The 25,743-nt window shown below is 40.3% G+C and overlaps 1 protein-coding gene across 6 annotated transcripts in view; it reads right to left on the reverse strand.

Annotated features, from left to right (window-relative positions):
- The window catches only part of SH3PXD2A (SH3 and PX domains 2A), a 168,539-nt gene that overhangs the window by 133,153 nt on the left and 9,643 nt on the right, over positions 1-25,743 (reverse strand). For 3 of the 6 annotated variants that reach the window (XM_072129535.1, XM_072129536.1, XM_072129533.1), the window contains exons 1-2: positions 23,871-24,010; positions 7,627-7,702 (exon numbers count right to left, since the gene is read on the reverse strand). In XM_072129535.1, the coding sequence (XP_071985636.1) occupies positions 7,627-7,702; positions 23,871-23,909 (115 nt within the window). In that variant the 5' untranslated portion in view covers positions 23,910-24,010. Of the gene's footprint in view, positions 1-7,626; positions 7,703-23,870; positions 24,011-25,743 lie in introns of those variants that run through there. The other 3 variants (XM_072129540.1, XM_072129541.1, XM_072129534.1) reach the window with 1 other exon arrangement.

The following is a 25,743-nucleotide window of genomic DNA, read 5'->3' on the forward strand; positions in this document are numbered from 1 at the left end:
TGCCTGTCCCAATTGCGGTTTGAATATAATAGATTAATGGTTTATCACTAGGCTCTTACATGTGTTGTAACAAGTTCAATTGTTATCTCCTATCCTATTGTTATTAGAGGATAACAACCTGATCGGTGGGGGTACGACCACTAGGACCCCCACTGATCACCAGAACAAAAGGTCCAATTCTCAGTAACTGAAGTGACAAGTCTAATAAATTATTATTAACTCCTTTATTTATGTAGCCCCAACATATTCCGCAACACTACATGCACCTTGCACCTCCATTCAATAGTACGAAAGTGTCAGAAACTGAATTAACTAAAAGGATTGCTGGAGATCGTGCAGAACTGTGATTGGCAATTTCAGACAAAGGGGGAGATTGCACATTAATTGCTTCAAAGGGAACCTGTCAAGAGGGATCTCATTTCCACTAAATGCAGGTTACAGAAGCCCAATACAGCTGCATTGCAAATATGTCTTTTTGCTTTCTCTAACTTACCTTGCACCCTGACAGAATCCTCTATGTAGTCCCAGGGGTTGGGCTTTGTGTTTGGATGCATATCAAAAAACAACATGTGCCTTGTCTGTGCTGCAGACTGCTCAGCTCTCATCCCCCAGCTTTGTGCTCCTGTACAGCTCATCACCCCTGCTCTTCACAGAGCTCACAGCTTGGTGAAGTGACATCAGTGCAAGAGGGAGGAGCTGTACAGGAGCACAAAGGTGGGGGCTGGGAGCTGTGCAGTCTGCAGCACAGACAAGTCACATGTTGTTTTTTTAAAGAGAACCCGTCATGCAAAATAACCCCCCTAAACTAAATATATTTTCATAAACTGCCATTAGAAAGCATTGCCTCTATCCCTTCATTGTCCCTCTACATGCCTGTAAACTTAAGCAATGAGGTCCTAAAGCTGTATGCAAATGACCTGTAAAATGTCCAATGAGTCATTAGCATATTCAGGCTGCCCAGCTTATTCATGAGTGGGAAGTACAGCCACCCCCCCAGTGCTTGACTGACAGCTGCTCCATGTAATGGCTGCTCCATGTGCTTGCTGGTGGCCATGCCTCCTGCAGCCGGTGTGTGTTTGTGAAAGATACAACAGCTCCAGGATGCAGCCATGTTATAGCAGTACATGTCAGGTACTTGTAGCTGATGTCTGTGTCTCTGTGTATTAGGAGGATGCAGCATGTCAGCAGATACACTAACTATACATTACACAGAGACATGAGAAGGGGGAGGAGAGGGGAGGGGTAACAGGGGTGACATCCCTGCCGCTGACCATGTGACCAGCATCATTTACATAATAAAGAATAGATTATTTTATAATGATTAATGTATGAATTGACTAGATAAAGGCTGGGATGGATCCTTGTGAGCTGCCCCAACAGGTAGTAGTGACAGAAACCTGATGACAGGTGTCCTTTAAATACATCCAAAGCAAAGCCCAACCCCTGGGAGTACACAGATGATTCTGTGTTATAACAATTATATTGTAATGCAACCGCTTAGAGAAAGCAGAAAGATATATTTGCATTGCAGCTGTAATGGACTTTTGCAACCGGTCTTTAGTGAAAATGAGGTCCCTGGTGAAAGGTTCAGTTGTAAGTGAGAATGGAACCTCGTTCTTGCGATCACTGGACTCTCTGTAATTGGGGACCAAGAAAGATGGAAAAGTACTGTGGTGGTTCCAGTCTGACCCAGACTCCAGTCGATTCCTCTATAATAATTCTGAAAACTAAGTATATTTCCTTTCTATTTAACAAGTTTCATAAGAACTAATACTTTACACTATATATTAAGTAGTAGTGGAAAATAACAGCAGCGGCAGAGTAAATTACAATGGCCTAGATGCTAATGAAATGTAAATTACAAGGGAACCTTTCATGTAATATTATCACTAGGTTGTAAAATTTAAATTATAACTTATGTAAAATAGGTCAAAACAGGAATCTCAAAATAAGGTTGTGTGTCCATGACTTCCAGATTGGTTGCCTAGATCCTTAAGGGCTACTAATTGTATTCACATCAGCAGGGTGTGGATACAGCAATAACCATTGGCATTTTCTTTTTTAAGTGTGTCTCCCATCTCTCCAGTGACCATATGTTATCTGTTGGGGAACTGGTCAGTATTTGCTCAATTTCCATACAGCGCCACCACAGGAGGAATGATGCAATACAGTGTTTCCGTCTTAATCAAAGCATAGTGCATGAAATGTATGGATGTGATGAGAAATTTTGTACTCATTCACTGCATGCAAACAAAGACCTTGAAAAGAAAAAAATTTCTCACAGTAATTTGAAAATTAACTATGAACCTTCTATTTAGGTATAAATCGAGACTCAAATAGTAATTGCAAGAGAGTATTGAGATGAATCATTAAAACTGACCCAGATCTAATTCATTGATACAATAAACAAGATCTAAAAACAGATTGTATAAAAACACTGCTCCATTACAGTAACAGCAAAGAAACAAAGATAATGGGGGGAATTTGGGGGGGGGGGAGGGGACTTGCGTTTTGAACATCAGTTCTGGCGAGCCGGCCTCTTATTAAATATGGGAGCAAACTGTAGATCAGGTCTGAATTGGCAGTGTTTTTTTTTTTGCTATAGTCTTAGACGGTTTTCCAGGGGAGACTATAGTAAATCTGGTGGGTTGGGTGTTTACGGCCCCTAACGTGCCCTTAACGGTGTGCAGGTCGGAGAAGCCATAAAAGTGGCAGGGAGGGGTAAATTCATGTGTCTTCTATGCCAGAAAAGGCGTAATGAATCTCCCCCAATATATGGCACACTTTCCAATAAGTAACAAAATCCAATTTGTCCAGTCCTGCTGCAGACATCACACGTCCATTATAAAGGGCTGATTTACAGCACCCCTGACCACGAGGAGCACAGCATTTCCCTGGGTCGTCTGTTGGTATAAATGCAGACATAGAGAAATCCAGACTAAATGCACCACGGTGCTCTTAACACCTCCTAAAGAAAGCATGGAACTTGTCTTCAGGGCAACTTCTACAAGAACTTTAGAAAACTAAAAGCAAGTAAATCTTTCAGATGTTTATCAAACAGGGAATTCCGTTCTTTACAAAATCATTATTGGACTAAATTTAGCAGTAAATTGTTCTCGGACTTTGGAAAATTAAAGGGTTATTCCCATGAAGTTTTTGTTGTCACTGTTATATACAATTTCAGTTGCCCTGGAATCGGACCGTAAATCAGAAGTTTGGGACCAGACAGGACACATTGTTGTCCTGTCGGACGCTGCACTAAGCTCTCTCTGCCTCCTTCCTTCCTTCCTTGCATTCCAAGACGAGCTCACACACACACACAAAGAGACTTCCCTCCAAGAAGCAGCATGAGAAAAGCCACAGACAGATAAGGTCTTTATCCAGAGGAAGAGGGGGGGGGTTATGTTATGGCTGTGATAGAGCTGAGAATGTTATGTGTAATATGCATCTCACGGATCTCTTCATCTCTGAACTGTCTCATCTGTCTTTCTATGTGTCAGATACAAGTGAATGTTCAGAAGCTAAATGAAAGTGTATATAAACCTGTACCCTGAAAATCTAAGCACATTGGCAGCACACAACATCTCATAGTACTAGAGGAATGTCTGCTTAGAAAGTCCGAATTTACACTGACCATCACTGAGTGATAGGAGCTAAAACAGCAATATTGTGATGTAAACATCACTAGGGCATTGAAATTTTTGAATTTTCTTTCATGGTCAAACCCCTTTAACCCCTTAACGACTTGGCCTTTTTTTAGTTTTTTCACTTCCATTTTTCACTCACCAACTTCAAAAATCTATAAACTTTTTTATTTTTCCACATAAAGAGCTGTGTGATGGCTTATTTTCTGCGTAACAAATTACACTTCATAGTGACGGTATGTAATATTCCATGGCATGTACTGGGAAGCGGAAAAAAATTCCAAATGCAGGGAAAATGGTGAAAAAACACATTTGTGACGATTTCTTGTGGGCTTGGATTTTACAGCTTTCACTCAGCGTCCCAAATGATATGTCTACTTTATTATTTGTAGTTTTACCCGACCGAAAGGTTCGGATGGCGCTTCGTATAGAATCCACGCGGAGGTCCGATATATTAAAGGAATCCGCTTTATTAATAAAACATAGAATGCGATGCGTTTCATCAGTTCGGGGCTGAAACGCGTTGCATTCTATGTTTTATTAATAAAGCGGATTCCTTTAACATATCGGACCTCCGCGTGGATTCTATACGAAGCGCCATCCCAACCTTTCTTTCGGGTAAAACTATATCTACACATCGTTCCGGGATCCTGGTCCTCTAGTGAACGTGGATACTCGGATTGGCAGCTACGTTAATCTATACTGCTACACGCTCCTATCATCTGAATCAAGGTGAGAGTCCTTCCTCACATCTTTACCATTGTGCCAAACGTTTTCACACGATAGCTGCGCCTCTTCTTTTTCCTTTGCATCTTTTCCCTGTGTCTCTCTCTTGGGCATTGGGGCTTGGTTCCCCATTTTCTTGATCCCAGGTCAATCTGCTTACTTTATTATTTGGGTCGGTACGATCATGTCGATAACAAATTTGTATAATGTTTTCATGCATTTAAAAAAATTAAAACTCCAATAACTTTTTCATACTTTGGTGTATGGAGCTGTGGGTAGTGTCATTTTTTGCGAATTTTGATGGCGTTTTCATTGCTATAATTTTTGGGACTGTGCGACCTTTTGATCACTTTTTATTATTTTTTATTATATGCATTTCATGCATTTAAAAAAATTAAAACTCCAATAACTTTTTCATATAATGTTTTCATGCATTTAAAAAAATTAAAACTCCAATAACTTTTTCATACTTTGGTGTATGAAATAATTATATTATATTTTATTATATAATACTTTGTTACCGACTACTAGTACGGCGTGCGTCGGAAAGGGGTTAAGGAAAGCTGTTCTGACAATATTCGTCATGAAAAGACCTATAAAGGGAACATCTCCCTAAGCTTAAGACAAGCGGCAGTCAGCACGTAATTGAAAGGGTCCCCAGGAACATTTCAGTCTGAGGCACGGGCTAGAATGAAATCCACATCAAGACAGCAGTTGTTTGCAGATTTTCACTTAGAAACGCTAATGAAAATCTGCACTGCCAAGGCAGAAAAGGGACAATCATTATTTTTTTTCCACATCACATTCGGTTTGTAAAAAATGCATGGTCTACATCTACTTAAAAAACATATTCATTTTAATCCTCCTGTGTAACACTATTATTTCTGCAAGAAATTCTGAGTAGAAAATCACCAATAACTATGCAGTCAGGGTTAAATCCCTTGACAGGGACTGTATTAGAAGCCCTGTTACTTGACACGTCAGTACATAAACATTTAAAAAAGCCTCTCATATAGAAGCAATTCTTTGTTGTCACTTCACACTCTTTTAGCATTATTCAGACATTTTGTTTCACATGGCTTCCACCGTGTCGGTAAAATAATCTTCGCCCCATAATTCGATTATGTAAGAAAGGTATAAAGTTAAACATCTCAGAGGTCAATAGGAACACATTGGGGCAAATTTACTTACCCGGTCCATTCGCGTTCCAGCGGCGGCTTCTCCGCTCTGGATTCGGGTCCGGCCGGGATTTAATAAGGTAGTTCTTCCGCCGTCCACCAGGTGGCGCTGCTGCGCTGAAAGTAAACTCATCGCGCCGGAATGCACCGAGCTGGACCAGGTGAAGGTAAGCGGTCCTTATGCGACACATTTTCGGTTTTTAAATGCGGCGGTTTTTCCGAATACGTCGGGTTTTCGTTCGGCCACGCCCCCCGATTTCCGTCGCGCGCATGCCAGCGCCGATGCGCCACAATCCGATCGCGTGCGCCAAAATCCCGGGGCAATTTAAGTACAAGCGGCGCAAAACGGAAATATTCGGGTAACACGTCGGGAAAACGCGAATCGGGCCCTTAATAAATGACCCCCATTATGTGAATCAGCCCCGGGGTGGCTCACCCATATGTTTAGAGGGATGAAGGAAAACAAAAATTAAATGTTGTTGATATCACAAACAAGGACGACAATCAGAAAGTTATTCTTTGGCTTAATGTAAAAAAAAAGAAGATGTAGGGAGTGCACTTTTTTCTAGCTCTGCCGTGCCAAATGACATCAGCGTTATGGGGATTCCCACTGACAAGGGCTGATTGTGTTGATTTTGGTGGGAAAGAACTGCAGATTTATGGAAAAGTTTAACATATTAGTCCCTGAAGGAATTTTATTTCAAGTTCGGAATGCCTAACAAAGTATTATATACAAGAAAATGAAGCCATTGATTGTACAATAGACATACCTGTATAAATAACAGATTATGGATAGTAGCAAGGTCAACTGCAAAAACTAGCGCCAGGAAGCTGTTGTAAAGGCACGTATATCACAGGAAACAATATATTACATTAGATTTTAGGATTACGGTATATAGTAAAGTAAAAGTAAAGCTGACCAGACACTAGATGTTACAAACCAAACAATTATTGGTGGGAGCACCCAACAAATTTCCATAGGGTACTCCCAGACAGCAGATGTTGGGGCGTGAGAAGGACAAGTGTGCACATAATGGAAAAGCGGTGCTGTGCCATTGGTTTTTGAATGGACGGCACACGGCGGCATTAAATGCAAAACTATTTAATGTATCAATGCCTATGGCAGGAAGGTTAGCAGACCGTATAATCGATCCACTCACAAAGAGAGCATAACTTACAACCATTTTCAAGGATCACTCAGGCTACAGTTTACGAGAAACTGTGTAAAATGATGCCAGACTGATACAAACTGGCAGTGAAAAATGGATAGTTAGCGTATACTAAAAACTTGAGCCTAAGCGTATACGTCGGGAAAACACCCGACGTATACATTTAGCGTATCCATTTACAAATAGTTGTTGCCTCCGTCTCACCAATCGATTGCTATGGGGAGCAGATGCAGTATATTGCATCTCTCCCCAAAGCCCCGCCGAGTGCATGCGTCGCTTGGGAGGAGGGATTACCTGGTGATGTCACTATCTATACTAGAATAGTGACATCACTGGGGAAACGCCCTGTTCATCGGCTTGTTGATTTACAGGTAGCCTAGGCCCCTGGGTTTTAAATACCCAATGCTTTTTTTCGGGGGAAGACACGCACTGCTCCGCAAAGCTAAGCTGCACATGTATGGGTAAATGAGTAGGATAAGTGTCTTCTGTATGGTCTATATTAGACGTTGCAAAGCTCAACAACCACAGAAAATGGATGCACTGCAGACTGTCCAAAGAATAAATAACTTCTACATTTGAAATATGAAATGAAAGTATACTCATAGTCTTATTGGCAGGCATTGACCAAAATAACCCTGCTTACTAGGAGATAAAAGCTTTGTGGGAGCTTACTCTATTCTGAATGCCAACAATGACTAGCAGAAGAAGCCGTCAGCTCCTAGTGCCAATGGCAGGAAGAGGTAACACTTACCATCCATCCGCACATTTCCAAAGTCTTAGAGAAACAGATCTGAGACAGACACTGCACAAGGTGAAGCAAACACGCAAAACAAGCAGAAACAGACAAAGTACAGGAAACCGAGATCATAGATGTAGACTATGGTTGGCAAATAAAAAATATCAGTTTACCTGGCAGAAATGGTATTATTCTTTGCTTTGGATCTTTCTGTCCTGCTTCGATAGGGAATTTATCCAAAACTTGCATCTACAAAAGAAAATAGATAAATGATAAATAAATAAATAAAGAAAGCAAATTCATTTGCCAACATCAATAGGAAAAATGTACACTTCATATAGTATATACCATAAGTTCAATTTAAGATTGATTCAGGCATATAATTCTGAAAAAACTTTAGTATAGACCATTAACATTGCCAAAGGCATTTGGAAAATGTATATAACCCTTTGCCGGTGTCCTTGGTCCAAAAGGCAGCTAAAAAGAGTGCCCTTATCTGATCAGAGGTTGTGTGTGATATTGCAGATGAAGCTAATTAATGTCAATGAAGATATATACAATTGCCAAAAACAAAATTTATACATGTGCGCCACTTCTGGTCCATGATTCAATTCTGGACAATTCATTTAAAACAATACTATCCGTACAAAAATTTTTTGGAAAAAGCACAAATTACCCAAAAATTACCCAAATAAAAGAAACAAGTGTTCGTATGGTAGTTGTCCAGGCTGTAAAAACATAAGTATGTTTGGTAGTTGCCGACATCAAACACGCCTCCAATATGTTTTGCTGAGGTTATCCTAACACATGTTCCTTGCTCGGCCCTCAGTTTATTTACCTATGTGTATTTTAAGTCAGAAAGGGCTGGAAATGATCCAAAAAGTTATTTTCAGGATCCAAGGATATTTCTCCCTAATATGAATGGACTGATTAAAGCTCACCATCGTATGGAAGCTGTTAGCCCTGTAAAGTCCACTTATGCCCAACTTTGGTAAAAATTGTAGAGAAAGCGTCTATACAATCTTTTGATGGTGGTCAATTGTTTGCCTAGTAATGTTAAGAATACTGTATACCTCAGACCACCCACCAAATTGGGTTCCACTTCAGAAGAACAGATGTTAGGCTATTTCAGTAGGAGAAAAAAGTAGTATTTTTACACAGCTCTACATAATACATGATAGATGGAAACTTTATTTTGTTAGCCTTCAAACAGGACATTGGGCAGAACTTCTAAGTAAGAAAAACTTCCTTTAAGAAGGGCTTCAAATAAAGCATGTGCCTTGTTTATGAAGGAAAGAATCGATGCACGATAATTGTTAGAAATCCCTCTATGTACATTAGCAATAAGACTTTTATTAACAGTTTTCAAAATGCAAAGGAAAATTTCGTTAGTGGACATGGGTTCCACCATAATTTTACTCTACCCCGCCCACCTTGCAACTTTTACATAATCTTGCAATTAGGAAGTATTCGGAGAAGGACTGGCCTACTCTGTTTGCTACAGAATGTGTAGTTACCACTCCAGCTTGTGATTGGCTAGGTGAGCATCTCAGAACACTTCTTGAGTGCACCAGAAAGTGGAGCTCAACAGGATCCAGTCAATGTCAGTTCCCCAGGAAGGGTTGCTCACACTTCAGTGTTAAAGAATGGGGGGGGGATTACGGAGCACTAGAGGGGCGCTAATGCCAAATAGCGAAATAAATAAATGTGGAAATATTTTTATTTATTAGGTTTACACCTAGCGTTGTGGTGTCAATGACTTGAAGCTGGTAGGGAAACTGACACCTGCGCAAAGCGTCTATGCTACTATGGATAGGTGTCGGGCGGTCAGATTAGCGCCAGTGAGTGCATGGCGTCTAAGTTGGTATGGATAACTGCCAGCGTTCTGTAATGCAATAATAGGAAGCTGGCATATAGAAAAAGCTATGAGGAGAGAGATATTAGAAAACTATTAAATGGCATATATATTTGGTAGTAACTTCAGGCTGAGCTGTGTAAGATGGAGCCAAGTCCGGACAGTGGACCTCTGCTCTGGGGCTTAGTCTCCTGACTTAGTCTCCACTTTGAGACACCTCTGCTTCCTGGTAGTGGGTCTGGATGGCAACTCTGCAGGAGTTGCACACTGGACTTGCTTTTCCAATGCTAACTAAACCCTCAGACCATGTGCTCCTGTCCTTGAGGGATTTTTATACACCTTTAGTAAGTTGGCAGCCCTCTCCAATCAGCTTACTTTCCAATAATAACACATCATATTATTATTACAATTTATATGTTCACTCTTGCCATCCCAGGCAGTGGTTCCAGCTGCAATTACCAAGTTCTCCACTTTTGGAGATCAACCGAGGTGATCAGGTTCCTTAGGCAGCTCCTAACACAGAGAGGGCCTTATTTACAACAACTACCGTATGTTCTAGTGTATAAGCCGAGTTTTTCAGCACAAAAAAATGTGCTGAAAAACCTCACTTTGACTTATGCACTAGTCAATATAAAAATAAAAACGTACATACTCACTTTCTGGCGCCTTGAAGGGGGCTAGCTGGCTGTATACTACAGGGGGCTGGCTGTGTACTACTGGGGTTGGCTGGTTATTTACTGGGAGCCTGTGACCAATGCATTTCCAACCCTCAGCTTATACTCGAGTCAATAGGTTTTCCCAGTTTTCAGGGGCCTCGGCTTATACTCAGGTCGGCTTATACTTGAGGATATACTTACCCAATGCATCGGTAGGGATATTTACCAAGTCACCTCCTGCTCTTGCTGCTAGACTGGATGCAAAAAATGAAATTTTCTGTTTACATCTTTAAAGCTGTTTCATGTAAATTTCTCACAAAAGGTATAAAACAAGTGTAAAAAATAAATTACAATTATAACTGAAATTATTTGGGAATAATATCAGTTAAAAATAAATAAATGAATAAAAGTTCTTGAAGAACACTTGCATCACAAGCTGGCATACATGTCTATCAGCTGTTTCGGGTCATATGCTAAATTTGGCCATTAGCCAAATGGTGCTTAGTCAACTGCAGCATAAATGAATAAACATATGTATGCAATTGAAAAAAAACAAATAGATTTCTTTGTAAACCAGTATCCGTTGTTAACAGGAGTCCAAGGCAGCCTTTAAAAACACATTGCACATGTGATAACTGGATTGTTATTGGTCAAGCATTGTCCTGCTTGACCAATAACTTGTCCTAATTTCATTGCCCCTCTGCTAATTGTTGCTAAACAATCCAGCAGTCCCAAAACAGAGAATATAACGGTCTACTTCTATTTAGAAATACCGGTTCTTGTGAATATTTAGGGCTGCAGAGACACAACGCTTATGCCCTAAAGGAGTGAACAACCTCATTATTCCCAAGTATGGAGAGTGCATATTCAAAGCAGGTTGGAGAGAATTTGGGCGCAAGTAGAATGAATAATCTCCCAGACTGCATTTTTGCATCCAAAAAGCAGAGTAAGAAAATAGGCAAACAAATGAGTGACTTTGTAGCCTTTACCAGCCAGCTCCCCTCCAGAGTGGACAGTTTTCACTCAACACAACAGTTCCTTGCAAAGTAATATGTGCCGTATGAAAGATTTCTTGGCCATGTGTACATATTTAATTTAGTAGAGTTTTCGTAGAAGTGAGGGGTTGCAGACGGGGCAAAAGCAACTGCCCAACTTAGGGAACCCATAAGATGTCTCTTCACCATACACCATAGCAGCACTATGAATTATACATTATTTAGTTGAGGGTCTCCGTACCAATTTCTACAGACCAGCAGTTTCTAGTTACAACTCTGGTTGAACTACTCTCAATCACGAACAAAGAGCAAGACTTTAGTCTAGAATTTTTTATAAGGAAGCCCAAATCCATGTGAAATCATCAGTCAATATCATTCAAGGCTTAGGACTACTTCTCTTCATGGCCAGCTTAGTCTAGCTGTACTACAAGGTCACCGAGCAGAGGACTAAATAATGAAACTACTGTAGAAGAATAGACCTTCTCCTCATATTGCTACTAAGCAAATATAAGAGCGAGGAAATACTCTGCAAAAATGGTTAACCCAGTAAACTTGAATAATGTGTTATAAGCATTACAGAAACAACAAATGTAGCTTAGGTCTAATTTTGCTCCAACCATTTACTATAAAGGAAATATAAACTGACAAAAACACATGAACATACGTATCAAATTTCACATAGAAGATGTTAAAATGATCTATAAAACTGGAAAACTGGTTTAAATCAAGAAAATTCTCCTACAATTTGCAAGAATTACGAGATGTCAAATAGATGGTGTTACACTGGTAAAAAGAAGGAGCTGGGAAACTCATTCCCTGCTCTAGAAAATACATATAATATTCTCATAATGCAATGGCTGCCAAAGACTAGCCGAGTTTGGGTTTTCAGCAAATTTTCTTGTGCTGAAAAACTAGGCTTATACTCAAGTATAAGTGCATATATATATATATATATATATATATATATATATATATATATATATATATATATATATATACACACACACATACATACATACATACATACAGTGCCTACAAGTAGTATTCAACCCCCTGCAGATTTAGCAGGTTTGATAAGAAGCAAATAAGTTAGAGCCTTCAAACAAGAGCAGGATTTATTAACAGATGCATAAATCTTACAAACCAAAAAGTTATGTTGCTTAGTTATATTTTAATAAGGCAGGGAACCTGGGAAAGTGGAGTTCATCTATATTGTGGTGGGCAATATCGCACCCTCAAAAGAGTCTGCATAATGGTTTCATAATTATATCATATTAATCTTGGCACCATCGTATTACACAGCAAGTATATTCATACTCCTGGAATCCCAAGATCCCAAGCCAGCTGAGTTTACAGTCTAGATTTCTACTGTATAACAGGTACACAAACTAGGAATATATTAGCAAAATGGTATAAAATCATTCAGGAGTCTGGAAGAACATAGAAAAAACGAATGAATCGCAAGTAAATATACCAAATAAGTTCTTGCAGGTGGTATCCTGATCATAGTAATTTACTAAAACAAAAGCCAACACAGTCAGCATCGCAATGCTAAAGAAACTGGGGGACTGTCAGCTTACTTTACCATACAAAATGTCTCCCAACTCTGAAAATGTACAACTAAAAAGCAAGTATAAACCACAGGAATATCACGTAAAGCAGTACAATGAAGAAAGATTTTTTTTTTTTAATAGGGAACCTGTCATCAGGAGACCTTTTTCCGGCTTCCCCATGTCCCCATTTAGAATAATGTGCACATTGCTAAAGAGTTTTGATTGTAAAACTGAATTTTTACCGAAAAAAAAAGATGATAGAGAGCTGGGAAGAGTCATAGTCCATGGGGGAGGAAGGGGGGCTGGAATGAGATTGGGGAATAAGGACAAAAGGAATACGGACAGGGAAAACCATATAAAGTGTGTGTACACAAATGCCAGAAGCCTCACAAACAAAATGGAGGAACTGGAACTCTTGATGTTGGAGCGGAAATATGATATAGTGGGTATCAGCGAGACATGGCTGGACAGTAGCTATGACTGGGCTGTTACTATAGATGGTTATAGTCTTTTTAGAAAGGATCGTATAAATAAAAAAGGGGGAGGGGTTTGTTTATATGTGAATTCTCGCCTCAAGCCCGTCCTGTGAGATGACATCAGTAACGCAAATGTGGAGTCCCTATGGGTTGAGATAAGAGGAGGGAAAAAGAATAATAAAATATTACTAGGGGTTTGTTATAAGGCTCCAAATATAATGGAGGCAGCAGAGGAAATGCTGATAAGTGAAATGGATGCGGCTTCAAAGCATGGTGAAGTACTTATCATGGGGGACTTCAATTACCCAGATATTGACTGGGGGGCAGAAACCTGCAGGTCCTTCAAAGGCAGCAGGTTCTTGTCAACAACAAAAGACAATTACCTGTCGCAACTAGTCCTGGAGCCAACAAGAGGGGGGGCACTGCTGGACCTTATCCTTACCAACAGACCTGATAGGGTATCAAAACTACAGGTTGGGGGGAACCTGGGGAATAGTGATCATAATATCATTGATTTTGTATTACGCTTTACTAAGAGCGTTAGTGAAGGGGCAACCAACACTCTAAACTTCAGGAGGGCAAATTTTCAGCAACTAAGGGAAGACCTTAAAGGCATAGACTGGGATAATGTTCTCAAAGACAAAAGTCCCCCCCAAAAATGGGACTTTTTCTTATATATTCTGAAAAAGTCCTGTGAGAAACACACACCTTATGGGAAAAAGCATAAAAGGAACAAGGCTTGTGGCTAACTAGTCTTGTAAGGAAAGCAATAAGCGAGAAAGATAAAGCGTTTAAGGTGCTAAAACGTGAAGGTAGTGATGAGGCATTACATGATTATAGAGAGAAAAATAAATCCTGTAAAAAGCAGATAAAGGCCGCAAAAATAGAGACTGAGAGAAATATTGCCAGGGAGAGCAAAAATAATCCCAAATTATTTTTCAAGTATATAAATGATAAGAAACTAAAAACAGAGAGTGTGGGTCCCCTTAGAAATAACACGGGGGTCATGGTGGAAGGAGATGAGGAAAGGGCCAATCTACTGAATGTCGCCTTCTCAACTGTCTTTACCCAGGAAAATCCCCTGGTGGAAGACACAATGAGGAATAATGTTAATTCTTTTTATAATGTCAACAGTTTAACCCAGGAAGAGGTACGGCGCCGCCTCGCAACCACTAAGATAGATAAATCACCTGGGCCAGATGGAATACACCCCCGGGTTCTGCATGAATTATGTACAGTGATAAACAAACCGTTATTTTTAATATTTGAAGATTCACTGAGGACTGGTTATGTTCCACAGGAATGGCGCATAGCAAATGTGGTACCAATATACAAAAAAGGATCAAATAGCGATCCTGGAAACTACAGACCCGTGAGTCTAACTGCTGTGGTGGGGAAAATATTTGAGGGGTTTATTAGAGATGCTATCCTGGAGTATCTCACTGTGCACAACCTTATAACCCAGCGTCAGCATGGGTTTATGAGAGATCGGTCCTGTCAGACTAATCTGATTGGTTTCTACGAGGAGGTAAGTTCAAGACTGGATCTGGGGGCCGCTGTGGATGTTGTATATCTGGACTTTTCAAAGGCATTTGACACCGTGCCACATAAAAGGTTGGTATATAAAATGAGACTGCTGGGAATAGGAGAAAATCTGTGTATTTGGGTAAGTAATTGGCTTAGTGATAGAAAACAGAGGGTGGTCATTAATGGCACATTCTCAGATTGGGTTGATGTTACCAGTGGAGTGCCACAGGGGTCAGTATTGGGGCCACTTCTTTTTAATATTTTTATTAATGACCTTGTAGTGGGTTTACACAGTCAAGTTTCAATATTTGCAGATGATACTAAGCTGTGTAAAGTAATAAATACTGAGGTCGATAGTTTAGCATTACAGAGGGATTTGTGGAAGCTTGAGGGTTGGGCAGAGAAATGGTTGATGAGGTTTAATGTAGATAAATGTAAAGTTATGCACTTGGGCCATGGAAACAAAAAGTATAATTATGTTCTAAACGGTCAATTACTTAGTAAAACTGAAGCTGAAAAGGACTTGGGGGTATTGGTGGATGGTAAACTTAATTTTAGTGACCAGAGCCAGGCGGCTGCTGCTAAAGCAAATAAAATAATGGGATGTATCAAGAGAGGAATAGATTCTCATGATAAAGACATAGTTTTGCCCTTATACAAATCCCTGGTCAGACCACACATGGAATATTGTGTACAGTTTTGGGCACCAGTGTATAAAAAGGATATAGTAGAGCTGGAACGGGTGCAGAGGAGAGCAGATTAAAAAATTTGGGAAAAGACGACTGAGGGGAGACCTCATTACTATGTACAAATACCTGAACGGACAGTACAAGGATCTCTCCAAAGATCTTTTTATACCTCGGCCTGTGACCAGGACAAGGGGGCATCCTCTATGCCTAGAGGAGAGGCGATTCTACCATCAACATAGACAAAGGTACTTTACTGTAAGAGCAGTGAGACTGTGGAACTCTCTGCCGCAGGAGGTTGTTATGGCGGACTCTATGTACATGTTCAAGAGAGGCCTGGATGCCTTTCTGGAGAGAAAAAATATCACGGGTTATGGGGATAAAACATTTATTTAATTCTTAAAGGTTGGACTTGATGAACTTGATGGTCTCCTTCCAGCCTTATATACTATGATACTATGATAAGTTTACCTAAGATGAAAGTTTACCTTTCTGTATACAGAGCTGTGTCCCTAGTCCCATTGGAGTGGGGCAGACATGTATCCTGGGGGGTAAAGCAATGGGTCAGAGAGGAGACATGGGAGGCTTGTTTTAATATTAAATAGATGAATAACGGAGCAGTTTCCCAAGGAGGGGGGGGCACTCCTCACTGGCCACTCCCATGGGACTAGGGACACAGCTCTGCATACAGAAAGGTGAACTTTCATCTAACATATATATATTTTTTTAAAGACAGTTTTACTATGACAATGTGGCTTACCATATATACTCGAGTATAAGCTGACCCGAGTATAAGCCGAGACCCCTAATTATAAAGTATAAGCCGAGGGTGGGAAATGCATTGGTCACAGCCACCCCAGTATATAGCCCGCCTGCCCCTCCCGGTCCGTCGCAGGCACCATGCCGCAAGATGACATCATAGTGTGTGCCGATGCAGCTGACGTCACGAAGACTGTGACAGACCAGGACCCCATATCGGAGCCGCAATGGATGCCGGGGAGCGTCAGGAGGTGAGTCCACTTTTTTTTTCCTTGACTCGAGTATAAGCCAGATTAGGGTTTTTCAGCACATTTTTTGTGCAGAAAAACTAGGCTTATATTTGAGTATATATGGTATTTCCGTTCGGGTTTTCCGACTTTCACGCCGGCTTTCATGCGACCCAAATCAGGGGGGGGTTAACCTTGAAATTGTGTTGCAAGCCAAGCACTAACATACACCGGGAAGAAGGTGAACTACGGTGGACCTGAGCCGGGAGCGACACATGCAGGATATCGGGCGCACAATGTAAGTGAACCACAGCAGAGTTCCTTCTTGTCGGACACTCCGGATCGGGGAATGCACAGGACTGGGTAAGTAAATGTGCCCCAATGTGTACACTATTCACTATGGGGGAGCCAGATAAAGGGCTCCTGATGACAGGTTCCCTTTATCTGGGCATTACTCTCAACAGCAAAGTTTGTGCCAGCTTCCTGTGGAATAACCCAACAACCTGACTATGCAAAATTACATCCAACACTCTTATATGGCTGAATAACCGGTGACAAGCCATCCTTTAAAAGGGCTCTTTAAAATTACAGAATAGGGTACACCACATTCCCCATAAATAGCTTTACTCCAATCCAGGGGAATGAGACTGTTACGACGGCATCCTTGCACCAGTAAATGGGGACGGGTTGCGATACCAGACACAGTAAGTTAGAATATCCAGTAGTCAATTCCAGTAAACCTACCTAAGCTGTGACCTCTAGGACCTGCAGATCTGCAACTATAGCTGGGAACACGGATATGAGCAGCTAATCGGTCCCAGACATTGCAAAGGTAAATTAAGGGAAAATGTTTGTGAATTTAAATTTTTGGGGCAAAACCCCTTTAAATGTGGTTGAAAGGTGGTCCAACTTCACCTCTGCTATGCTCATTAACCTGAACCCTGGCTCAATATCCTTGATCCAGTTTGTCTGTATCCAGTTGCATACCATTTTGAACTTCTGTACACAATCCAAGCAGTAAATGTAATGTATTGCAGGCCTTGAGTTATTAACATGCAATTTTCAGTTCTTCATAGCCTCCCTCTAGAGGCATAGCCGATATCTCATATGACATTACATCAATGACCAGAAGATAATCCCCTGGTTTAAACCCGTATTGGACCCACCGTATATAATGTCATTTTACTTTGACGTCCGCCAAGTCTTTATTGCTTCCTGATGGTTCTTTAAAGTAAAAGAAAGCAATTTGTTACCAGTAACTTCTTAAAAACAAAAGAGCGGAATGATTTAAGTCCTTCAAATTGTAAAGAAATGGCTACGCTTGCATTTTGAAGTTACCTTAAAAGCCTTTGTACTTCTGGCTTTGATTTTTCTTAGAAAACCACAATTCAGTTTTTTAAAGCTCTGGTGAATCAAGTTTGACTGATAACTTACTGCCCTTGACAATCGGCAGGAAAACAGCTGCTTGGGGAAGGAATCTGGAAAATAGAAAAGCCTTTACACTGGGATTTTTCCAAAATAGAAGCAAACATAATCCCACTGTATAAAGAACGTCAAAGGGAAAGACTACAATAGTGATGATGTAATATCCCAGGGGAGCGCAGAACTGAAGGATATTAAATTGGTGAATGCAACTACAAAGCACCAAACTGTTGTTTATACCTTGATGTACAAACCTGCATATACACTGTTAAATGGATAGTTTGGGTTCTGACCCGTTCTTACAATGTATAGCAGCTCAACCCCATTCACATAAAGGAGATCAATCTGCAACAAGGACCATTACAGGTCCAGGAGGTGCCAAGTGTTGGACACCTGCTTTAAAATTGAGGATAGATTATGACATTTTTAAATACTGGAACATCCCTTTTAGCAACACTATTCTAAATCTGTTACACCTGATCTGAAGGGGACTGTCAAATCTCAGGATCACAAAGAGATAAAGAACTTTGTCATGAAAAGCAAAAAAATCCAGTCCCTCTGGTTACACTGGTGTATACTGGTAATCATAGAGGGATGCAATGAGGTATTATAGACAGAATTCACCGATGTCTCAGTTTCACAATGCGTTTCCGGTTGACAAACACCACTTTTTCCTAGTGTAATGTGGAAATCTAAGCCCATATATTATACAGAAACACGCAAGTAAGGGAACCCATTGCCACCTTAAAGTTTGTTGGTTTCGATTAGTTTATTAGGAACCAATCTTATGAATGTCAGACTAAAGAGCATCCCCTATGGTGACCTATCAGAAATGAATAGATCCTACTTCCTGTTCTTTCAGTACATCGGAATTTGGTGGGATTTTGTTGCCCACAATTGATATTTGACATTCTGGGTTTCACTACGGAGCATAAAATCACAACCAGGTGAATGCCAAATCAGTAATGCTGGCATTATTTAAAACAAACAATGTTATGGGTCTTCTATAAAGTAGTGAGTGCTCCAGTGTACTAAAAATAGTATTAAAGGAGATCTACCATAAAGCATGAAAAACCAGGGACACTTGCTCATAGATCTTCTTATATTTATTATCCATGGCCTCCTTCCTTCTAAAATCAACGTTGAAAATTACGCTAATAAGTCAGGAGGGCTTTGGTGGTGTTATCAGAGCCTATTCATTCTGCAGATTCCCTCCTCCCACCGTTTGTCCCAAAACTTCCTGGTGCCGTGAGGTTACATCAGGCAGAGGGATAGGGAATTTCCGAGCAGGAGCAAGGAGGAGAGTGAGACAGTGCTCTTGCTCAGCACTTCCCCCTCCCTCTGCCTGATGTAATCTCATGGCAGCAGGAGTTTCAGCACAAAGTGGGAGAGGGAATTGATCCTGAACTGTGTAACAGCCTGTGTTACTGCAGCATGGAGAGTCTCTGGTAATGCCCCTAGAGAAGTTAATTTTAGAAGGAAGGAGACCATGGATAACTAATATAAGACGGTTTCCAAAGTCACAGTAACTGGATCTATGATTAAGTGTCTCTGGTTTTCAGACTTGATATTGATAGTATATTTCCTTCATTAAAACAATAGTTTTTCAAAAGCTCTCCTGCATCTGTGCCTAATCTCCAAGACCTTCTGGAAAACCCATTTATTATCATTGAGCTACATGGAGGTCCCTCCCATAGGATTAACACTATACTGCAACTTTAAGAAGACCGTTTTACAGCCTAGGATATAATCTGTCATTGCTAATCTGGAATAATTATTTTCTAATATTCCAAACTATCAATTCTGAGGTGCTCGGGTCCTCCTGCTGTGTAAACTTTTGGAGATCCCCGAAGACACTGTGTGGTCTCAATGAAAGGACCTGCAACTATTTGTCTTCTAGAAGAACTTAAGATGGTAAAGTGGATTGTGTATAAAAGACCTTGGAGATGTCTAAAATGTCTTTGAGGTTAAAAATTCATTAGTCAAAAAATTGTAGGATTTCTTGGATCTCGTACACAAGTGGAAAAAAGATCATAATGAAGAATTTTTTTGGAGGGGGAGGGTAATCTTATGCACATGTTACCAGTTCTCAAGCATTTTTCGACATGACACCCTTCATGTTTGGAAATGAACCCTAGTAAGTGGGCAGGATAGTCTTGGCACTGCAAGGAGCAGGCCTCATAGCTTTCCTCAGAAGGTATCAATTTAAAGAAAAGCCTTCGAGTCAATATAAAATCATCCTTCTCAAGTAGACAACTAAAATGGTTGTGATTAAGAAACGTTTAGAGACAACCTCATCAGTTACTGTATCAAGACAAGTCCAGCTGCAACATGTAACAGATCTCCTGTAATATTCTCGTGGGAGTGTTGTACAGCATTCAGCAGGACAAACCTTTTAAATAGAATAGGTTCCAGCTGTAGGTCTTCATCCCAAAGCCGAGGCGTGTTCCTGGCATGTAGAGTGTGTTCCCATTTAGACCTAACATTACGTTACTTGGGAACGCAGAGGTTCATCATACTGACAGATGGACAGCCCATCTTATTTCAGAAATCTCTGCCGCTTAGGAACAAAGGCAAGAGCTTCTGTGATAATTATTTAGAAGTTTGGATCAGTACGTAAAAAAATAACTGTGCCGTAATGCAAACTTTTATCCACTTTGATATTCTTCAGATAGTGCAGGGGTTTCAATAACATACAAGTATTTTAATTAATTTTTTTCCCACAAAAGTATAGATTAATCTGCTAAAATTACCTACTCTATAACATGCTGCCTGCAGATGGGACACGATGTACAATCTGCTCAGCTCCTCCTGCTCTATAACATGCTGCCGGCAGATATGACAGTATGTACAATCTGCTCAGCTCCTCCTGCTCTATAACATGCTGTCTGCAGATGGGACACTATGTATAATCTGCTCAGCCCCTCCTGCTATATAACCTACTGCTGGCAGATAGGATACTATCTACAAGCTGCTCCGCCCCTCCTGCTCTATAACATGCTGCGGGCAGATAGGACACTATGTACAAGCTGCTCAGCCCCTCCTACTCTATAACATTAAGCATGTACATTGGACACTATAGAATCTACTCAGCTCTTCCTGCTCTATAACATGCTGCCTGCAGGTAGGACACTGGGAACAGTCTAGTCAGCATTTTTTGCTCTATAAACATGCTGCCTGCAGGATCTTCTGCTTTAAAAAGTACAGATTGCACTGCAAGTTCTGATTAACAGATTCCCTGGCTGGTTATACAATGGTTCCTATTTAGAACTTGATATTTATTGTAATCCTGTATGTATAACATCCCTGTTTAATAATAATAATAATGTTTATTTATATTGAGCCATCATATTCCGCAGCACTCTACAAATAATAGGGGACATATACATATATAATATTACATTGCAGAGTACAAGCAGTCATATGGAACAACTATTAAAGAGGTTTCCATGATTTGTAAAACATGGTTGTTCCATCTATAAACAGCCCAGCCGGAGCCTACCCACAGTAACGCACACAAACTGTGACCAAGTGTGGTGCTGTTTCAATAGTGAAGTGTGATGATTCACTACGCCTGTGGGTCACTTATAAACACAGGGAGGGAGAGGGTATAGCTTTGTTTTAATGACCCCAGAAGAGATTGATAAACTACTAATGGGTATATAACATTTTTTTTCTACCAACATCTTGAAAATACCTTCCTTCAAAGTAAAATGTAAAAAAAAAAGATAATTAACTGTATGTTTTAAATGTTAATAAAAGGGATTGCTGATGTAGGTGGTTTGCAACTTTATCCTTAGGAAACCTCAGTAACATCATATATAGATCTTAACTACCCTATATTAATTTCATATGGCGCCTAACTGCATCCAGATGGCCACACCATCACACAAATCCACCCAAAGTATAGGTACACTTAATTATTGTATAGGAATGCCTGCAATGCATCACACACAAGAATGCACACATGTAGCAGTGCCGAGTCTGTTACCATTACTCATTATGCCACATTGTTATCTGTGGTTTACATAGGATGGCAGGTGAACCTACCACAGCTAAGGGTATATTCACACATGGCTTTGTATATCATGGGCCATGTTGAATTCTAATCCTACATTTTATCACTTCCATCACTTATTTAATCACTTTCATATCATATTTATGTCTCATGTCCATACAGCATGAACCAACAGAAATTTCTCACCAACCCCTCGCCCTTGCTTGACAGGTGCAGTGATTGGATCATGTCTGCCATAGTACAGCAGTTTCACGGCCGCTCAAGGGGTTCACTAAAGATTTTACATGCAGTGAAAACCTTTGAAGTTCCATCCATCAAGTGAGACTTAAACTATGACAAGGAAACCTAAATATTAGCAACAGGATAGGACCTACGGGCAAGATTTCAGGATGACATGTTCCCTTTTATAAGCTTTTCAGATAAGGCTGCTTAATCACTAAACCAGAAAATTAAATAATTGTTACATTTTGTGTTAAAGAGAACCCGTCATGCAAAATAACCCCCCTAAACTAAATATATTTTCATAAACTGCCATTAGAGAGCATTGCCTCTATCCCTTCATTGTCCCTCTACATGCCTGTAAACCTAAGCAATGAGGTCCTAAAGCTGTATGCAGATGACCTGTGAAATGTCCAATGAAGCATTAGCATATTCAAGCTGTCCACCTTATTCATGAGTGGGAGGCACAGCCACACCCCCAGTGCTTGACTGACAGCCTGTATAATGATGTGAGGCTGTATAATGATGTGCTTCCTGGTGCTGGTGGCCACGCCCCCTGCAGCCTGTGTGTGCATGTGTGTGTGTTTAGGAGAGATACAGCAGCTCCAGGCAGCCATGTTATAGCAGAACATGTCAGATTCATGTGTAGCTGATGTCTGTGTCTCTCACATGTATATTAGGAGGATGCAGCATGTCAGCAGATGCAGCACACACTAGCAATACTTTACTATACATTACACACAGACATGAGAAGGGGGAGGAGAGGGGAGGGGTAACAGGGGTGACATCACTGCCTCTGACCATGTGACCAGCCTCATTTACATGATAGAAAATAGATGATTTTATAATGATTAATGTATGAAATAACTAGATAAAGGCTGGGATGGGATCCTTGTGAGCTGCTCCAACAGGACAAGTGACACAGACCTGATGACAGGTGTCCTTTAAGTTGTGATGATTAAAAGGGAAATTCAGTTTCACATAAAATTACCATATTGAATAAAACTGGAAGGTACTGCCATCTATGTGATCACTTATGTGGTTAGAGAACCACATGGAAATCTTAGTACCACTTTACTATTTGTTTCTGACTCCTAAGATCCAGTGGTCCAAATTTATCAAAAGTGGCACAATCTGCCTTTGTGCAGTTTGCTTCACTTGCACAAGTTGCACCAGATAATCAAACAGTGTTGAATTATCTGGCGCAATCGGAGCTGCTATGGAAAGTGTGTTGCACCTTTTTCTTTTTGGTACACTTTCATTATACAGCATGCAACACAACTGTGTCAAGACGCAGTAATAAATGTGATGCAAACTAGGAACACACAAGGCGCCCTTTTAGTTTTCAAAAGTGCCAGCTGCAACACAATTATGGCGCAAACACTTAATACATCTCTGGGCCAGTATGTTAAAAGTGGTTTCCTTTTTAATTTTATCTACTTTGGTTATTCCACCCAAAAGAGGAATACTGCAATCCTACATGACCACAAGACTGTGACTAGTTGTGATCTGGAATGACATCTGGAGTGATATTCCAACATGAATGTACATTACGGTTTTATCAAATGTCTATGGGACTAATGGAGTCTTTAAACTCCTCCTCGGTGTGGTCTGATATCATGTGGGAACAAAGACCCCCCACGCCCCTCCAAATTTAGTCAACTAATGAGCGGTTGGTCTTCGAAATAGACTTTTGGAAATGTATGTACATTCTATCACATGTATCCTGCAATTTAGAAAACAGAATTTTGATAGTAAACTGACCAGGCAGAGTCAGCATCGACCCTATACATGAAGTCACTCAATGTGCTGCAGTATGATGCTTATGTGAGACTCAGAACTATGCACTTTCTTAGATGCATGCACTGAAGTATGTGTTATATGGACCAAGAAATGGGATGACCATCACAACACAGAAGGATCATGCATAAAGATGTATAATACAGCCACGAGCATAGAACTTAAAAAGCCAGAGCTCTTGACCAATTCCATTTACATAGGCAAAATTATCAAAATTGACTAACCTTCCTCCTAGCTAAAGCACGTCTATGCACAGATCCCATTTTCTTGACGATGTCGGCATCTCCCACTTCTACTGTAATTCCAAATGTCTTGAGTTTTTCCTGCTACCCATCACCCATGTAAGCTGGATCATCACACAGAACTAAAACTTCTTGTGTCCACATGACAAAATCACAATTAGCAACACCCTGGGCAATTCACATAATTTGGAAAGCAAAACCGGATATGAAAACAAAAAACACACACCTTCTTCAGGGCGTTAGCCTGGTATAGACAGGTCATTTCATTTCTAACAGCTAGTACAGCAAATAGCTCCCGTATGGAATAACAACAGTAAAGAAAATTAGGATGACTGATCCTAATTATCACCTCCACAAATATGCAACAAAGGGCACAATCACTACATGTAATAACCAGTTTTACTGCAAAACAAACACTAATCCCAAAGATATTTTTAGTATGAAAACTGAAGTCCAGGATGTATCCAAGCTACCCTATAATTCATACCCTACATTTTGATGTATTAACTATCAAGGCACAGTCATAAGGATTTTGGCCTTCCAGCTTTATATTAGGTGCAGGAAAGCGACACCGCTAAATCCCACTTTAGATGCTATTTTCTCTATGGATTATTATGGATAATTTATGGATTACTAAAATGACAAGTGTTATAAGGATAGGTATAAATGAGAAATAATGGATTTATCCTAAATACTTCCCAAAGCATCATATTCTACCCAGTCACTAGGAAATATACAACCTTGTTTCATACAGTCTTTTGGGGTTAAAGTAATCCTGCCACATTACATTGAGCAGTAAAGTCAAATCCATGTAACCAGGTATAAGGGTAGCTATGCGCTTCCTATTGCAATTAGGCAATATGTTCAAGCAACAGCTATTCCTCCCTAGCACATATACACATGCATGCTTAGACTTCTTCCCAAACCTTTTGGTTTCCCAACCAGGGCAGCATTGCCATCAGCCATTCATTATAGATGGTAAATAGACAAATTATAGGAGACACACTACCAAGATCCAGAATAAAATCACAGAATTGTATTAGACAAATGCCGGCCCTGCTTGTTATGAACAAGTGAACTGCTATCCAATAAATCAATATTAATCCTGGAACCACTACAGAGATTGATATTTTTAGTTCCATACAATCAATGTCTTCTTATGATGATGTAATGCAAATGTCATCATTACACGTATAGATTAAGCCAAGGGACAAAAGAATCCCCAAGTGGTACAGGCTCTAAGATAATAATGAATACAACATAAAAGTCCATTACCATACCATCACCATTTTGAGGCGACTTTGGGGCCAATCCCTTGTCCGTTGAGTTGCATATAACCAACCACCACATTTTATAATGAGAAGGACCTTCACCAATGAAATCCTCATACATCTGTTCCTGCTCTCAGTACACATGTACACAATAGACATTTCAGGACCTTTGAAGGTCCTGAAACTACCGATTGCAGAGAGCAGGCAAAAAGAATACATTTTCCAAGAAGTGATTCCAAACTTGTAGGAGCTATAATATTCATAAGATCCATTGCCAATGGCAGTCTTAATCCGCCCCCGATCATGGAGACACATTATAATTTGGAGAAATCGCAGTCCAATCCGGAAGGTTTTTTTATTTGCATTTTCCATCGGGTATTCCATTTATAAGATCCATGAGCTGCAAATCGTCTTTGATGAAAGGGAAGGGCTGAACCTGTCTGAATTTGTCACAGTGCAATTAATAAACTGCAGGGTTGTGCAAATAATCTGACAGGGTGAGGCCTGGCACACACATGCAATATTAGCTGAAACATCTCTGCTTGTTTTTTTTAGTTTAAGGGCTAAAATTAGTCTCTTGAGAG

Source organism: Engystomops pustulosus, chromosome 11 (assembly GCF_040894005.1).
Source record: "Engystomops pustulosus chromosome 11, aEngPut4.maternal, whole genome shotgun sequence".
Taxonomy (NCBI): Eukaryota; Metazoa; Chordata; class Amphibia; order Anura; family Leptodactylidae; genus Engystomops; species Engystomops pustulosus.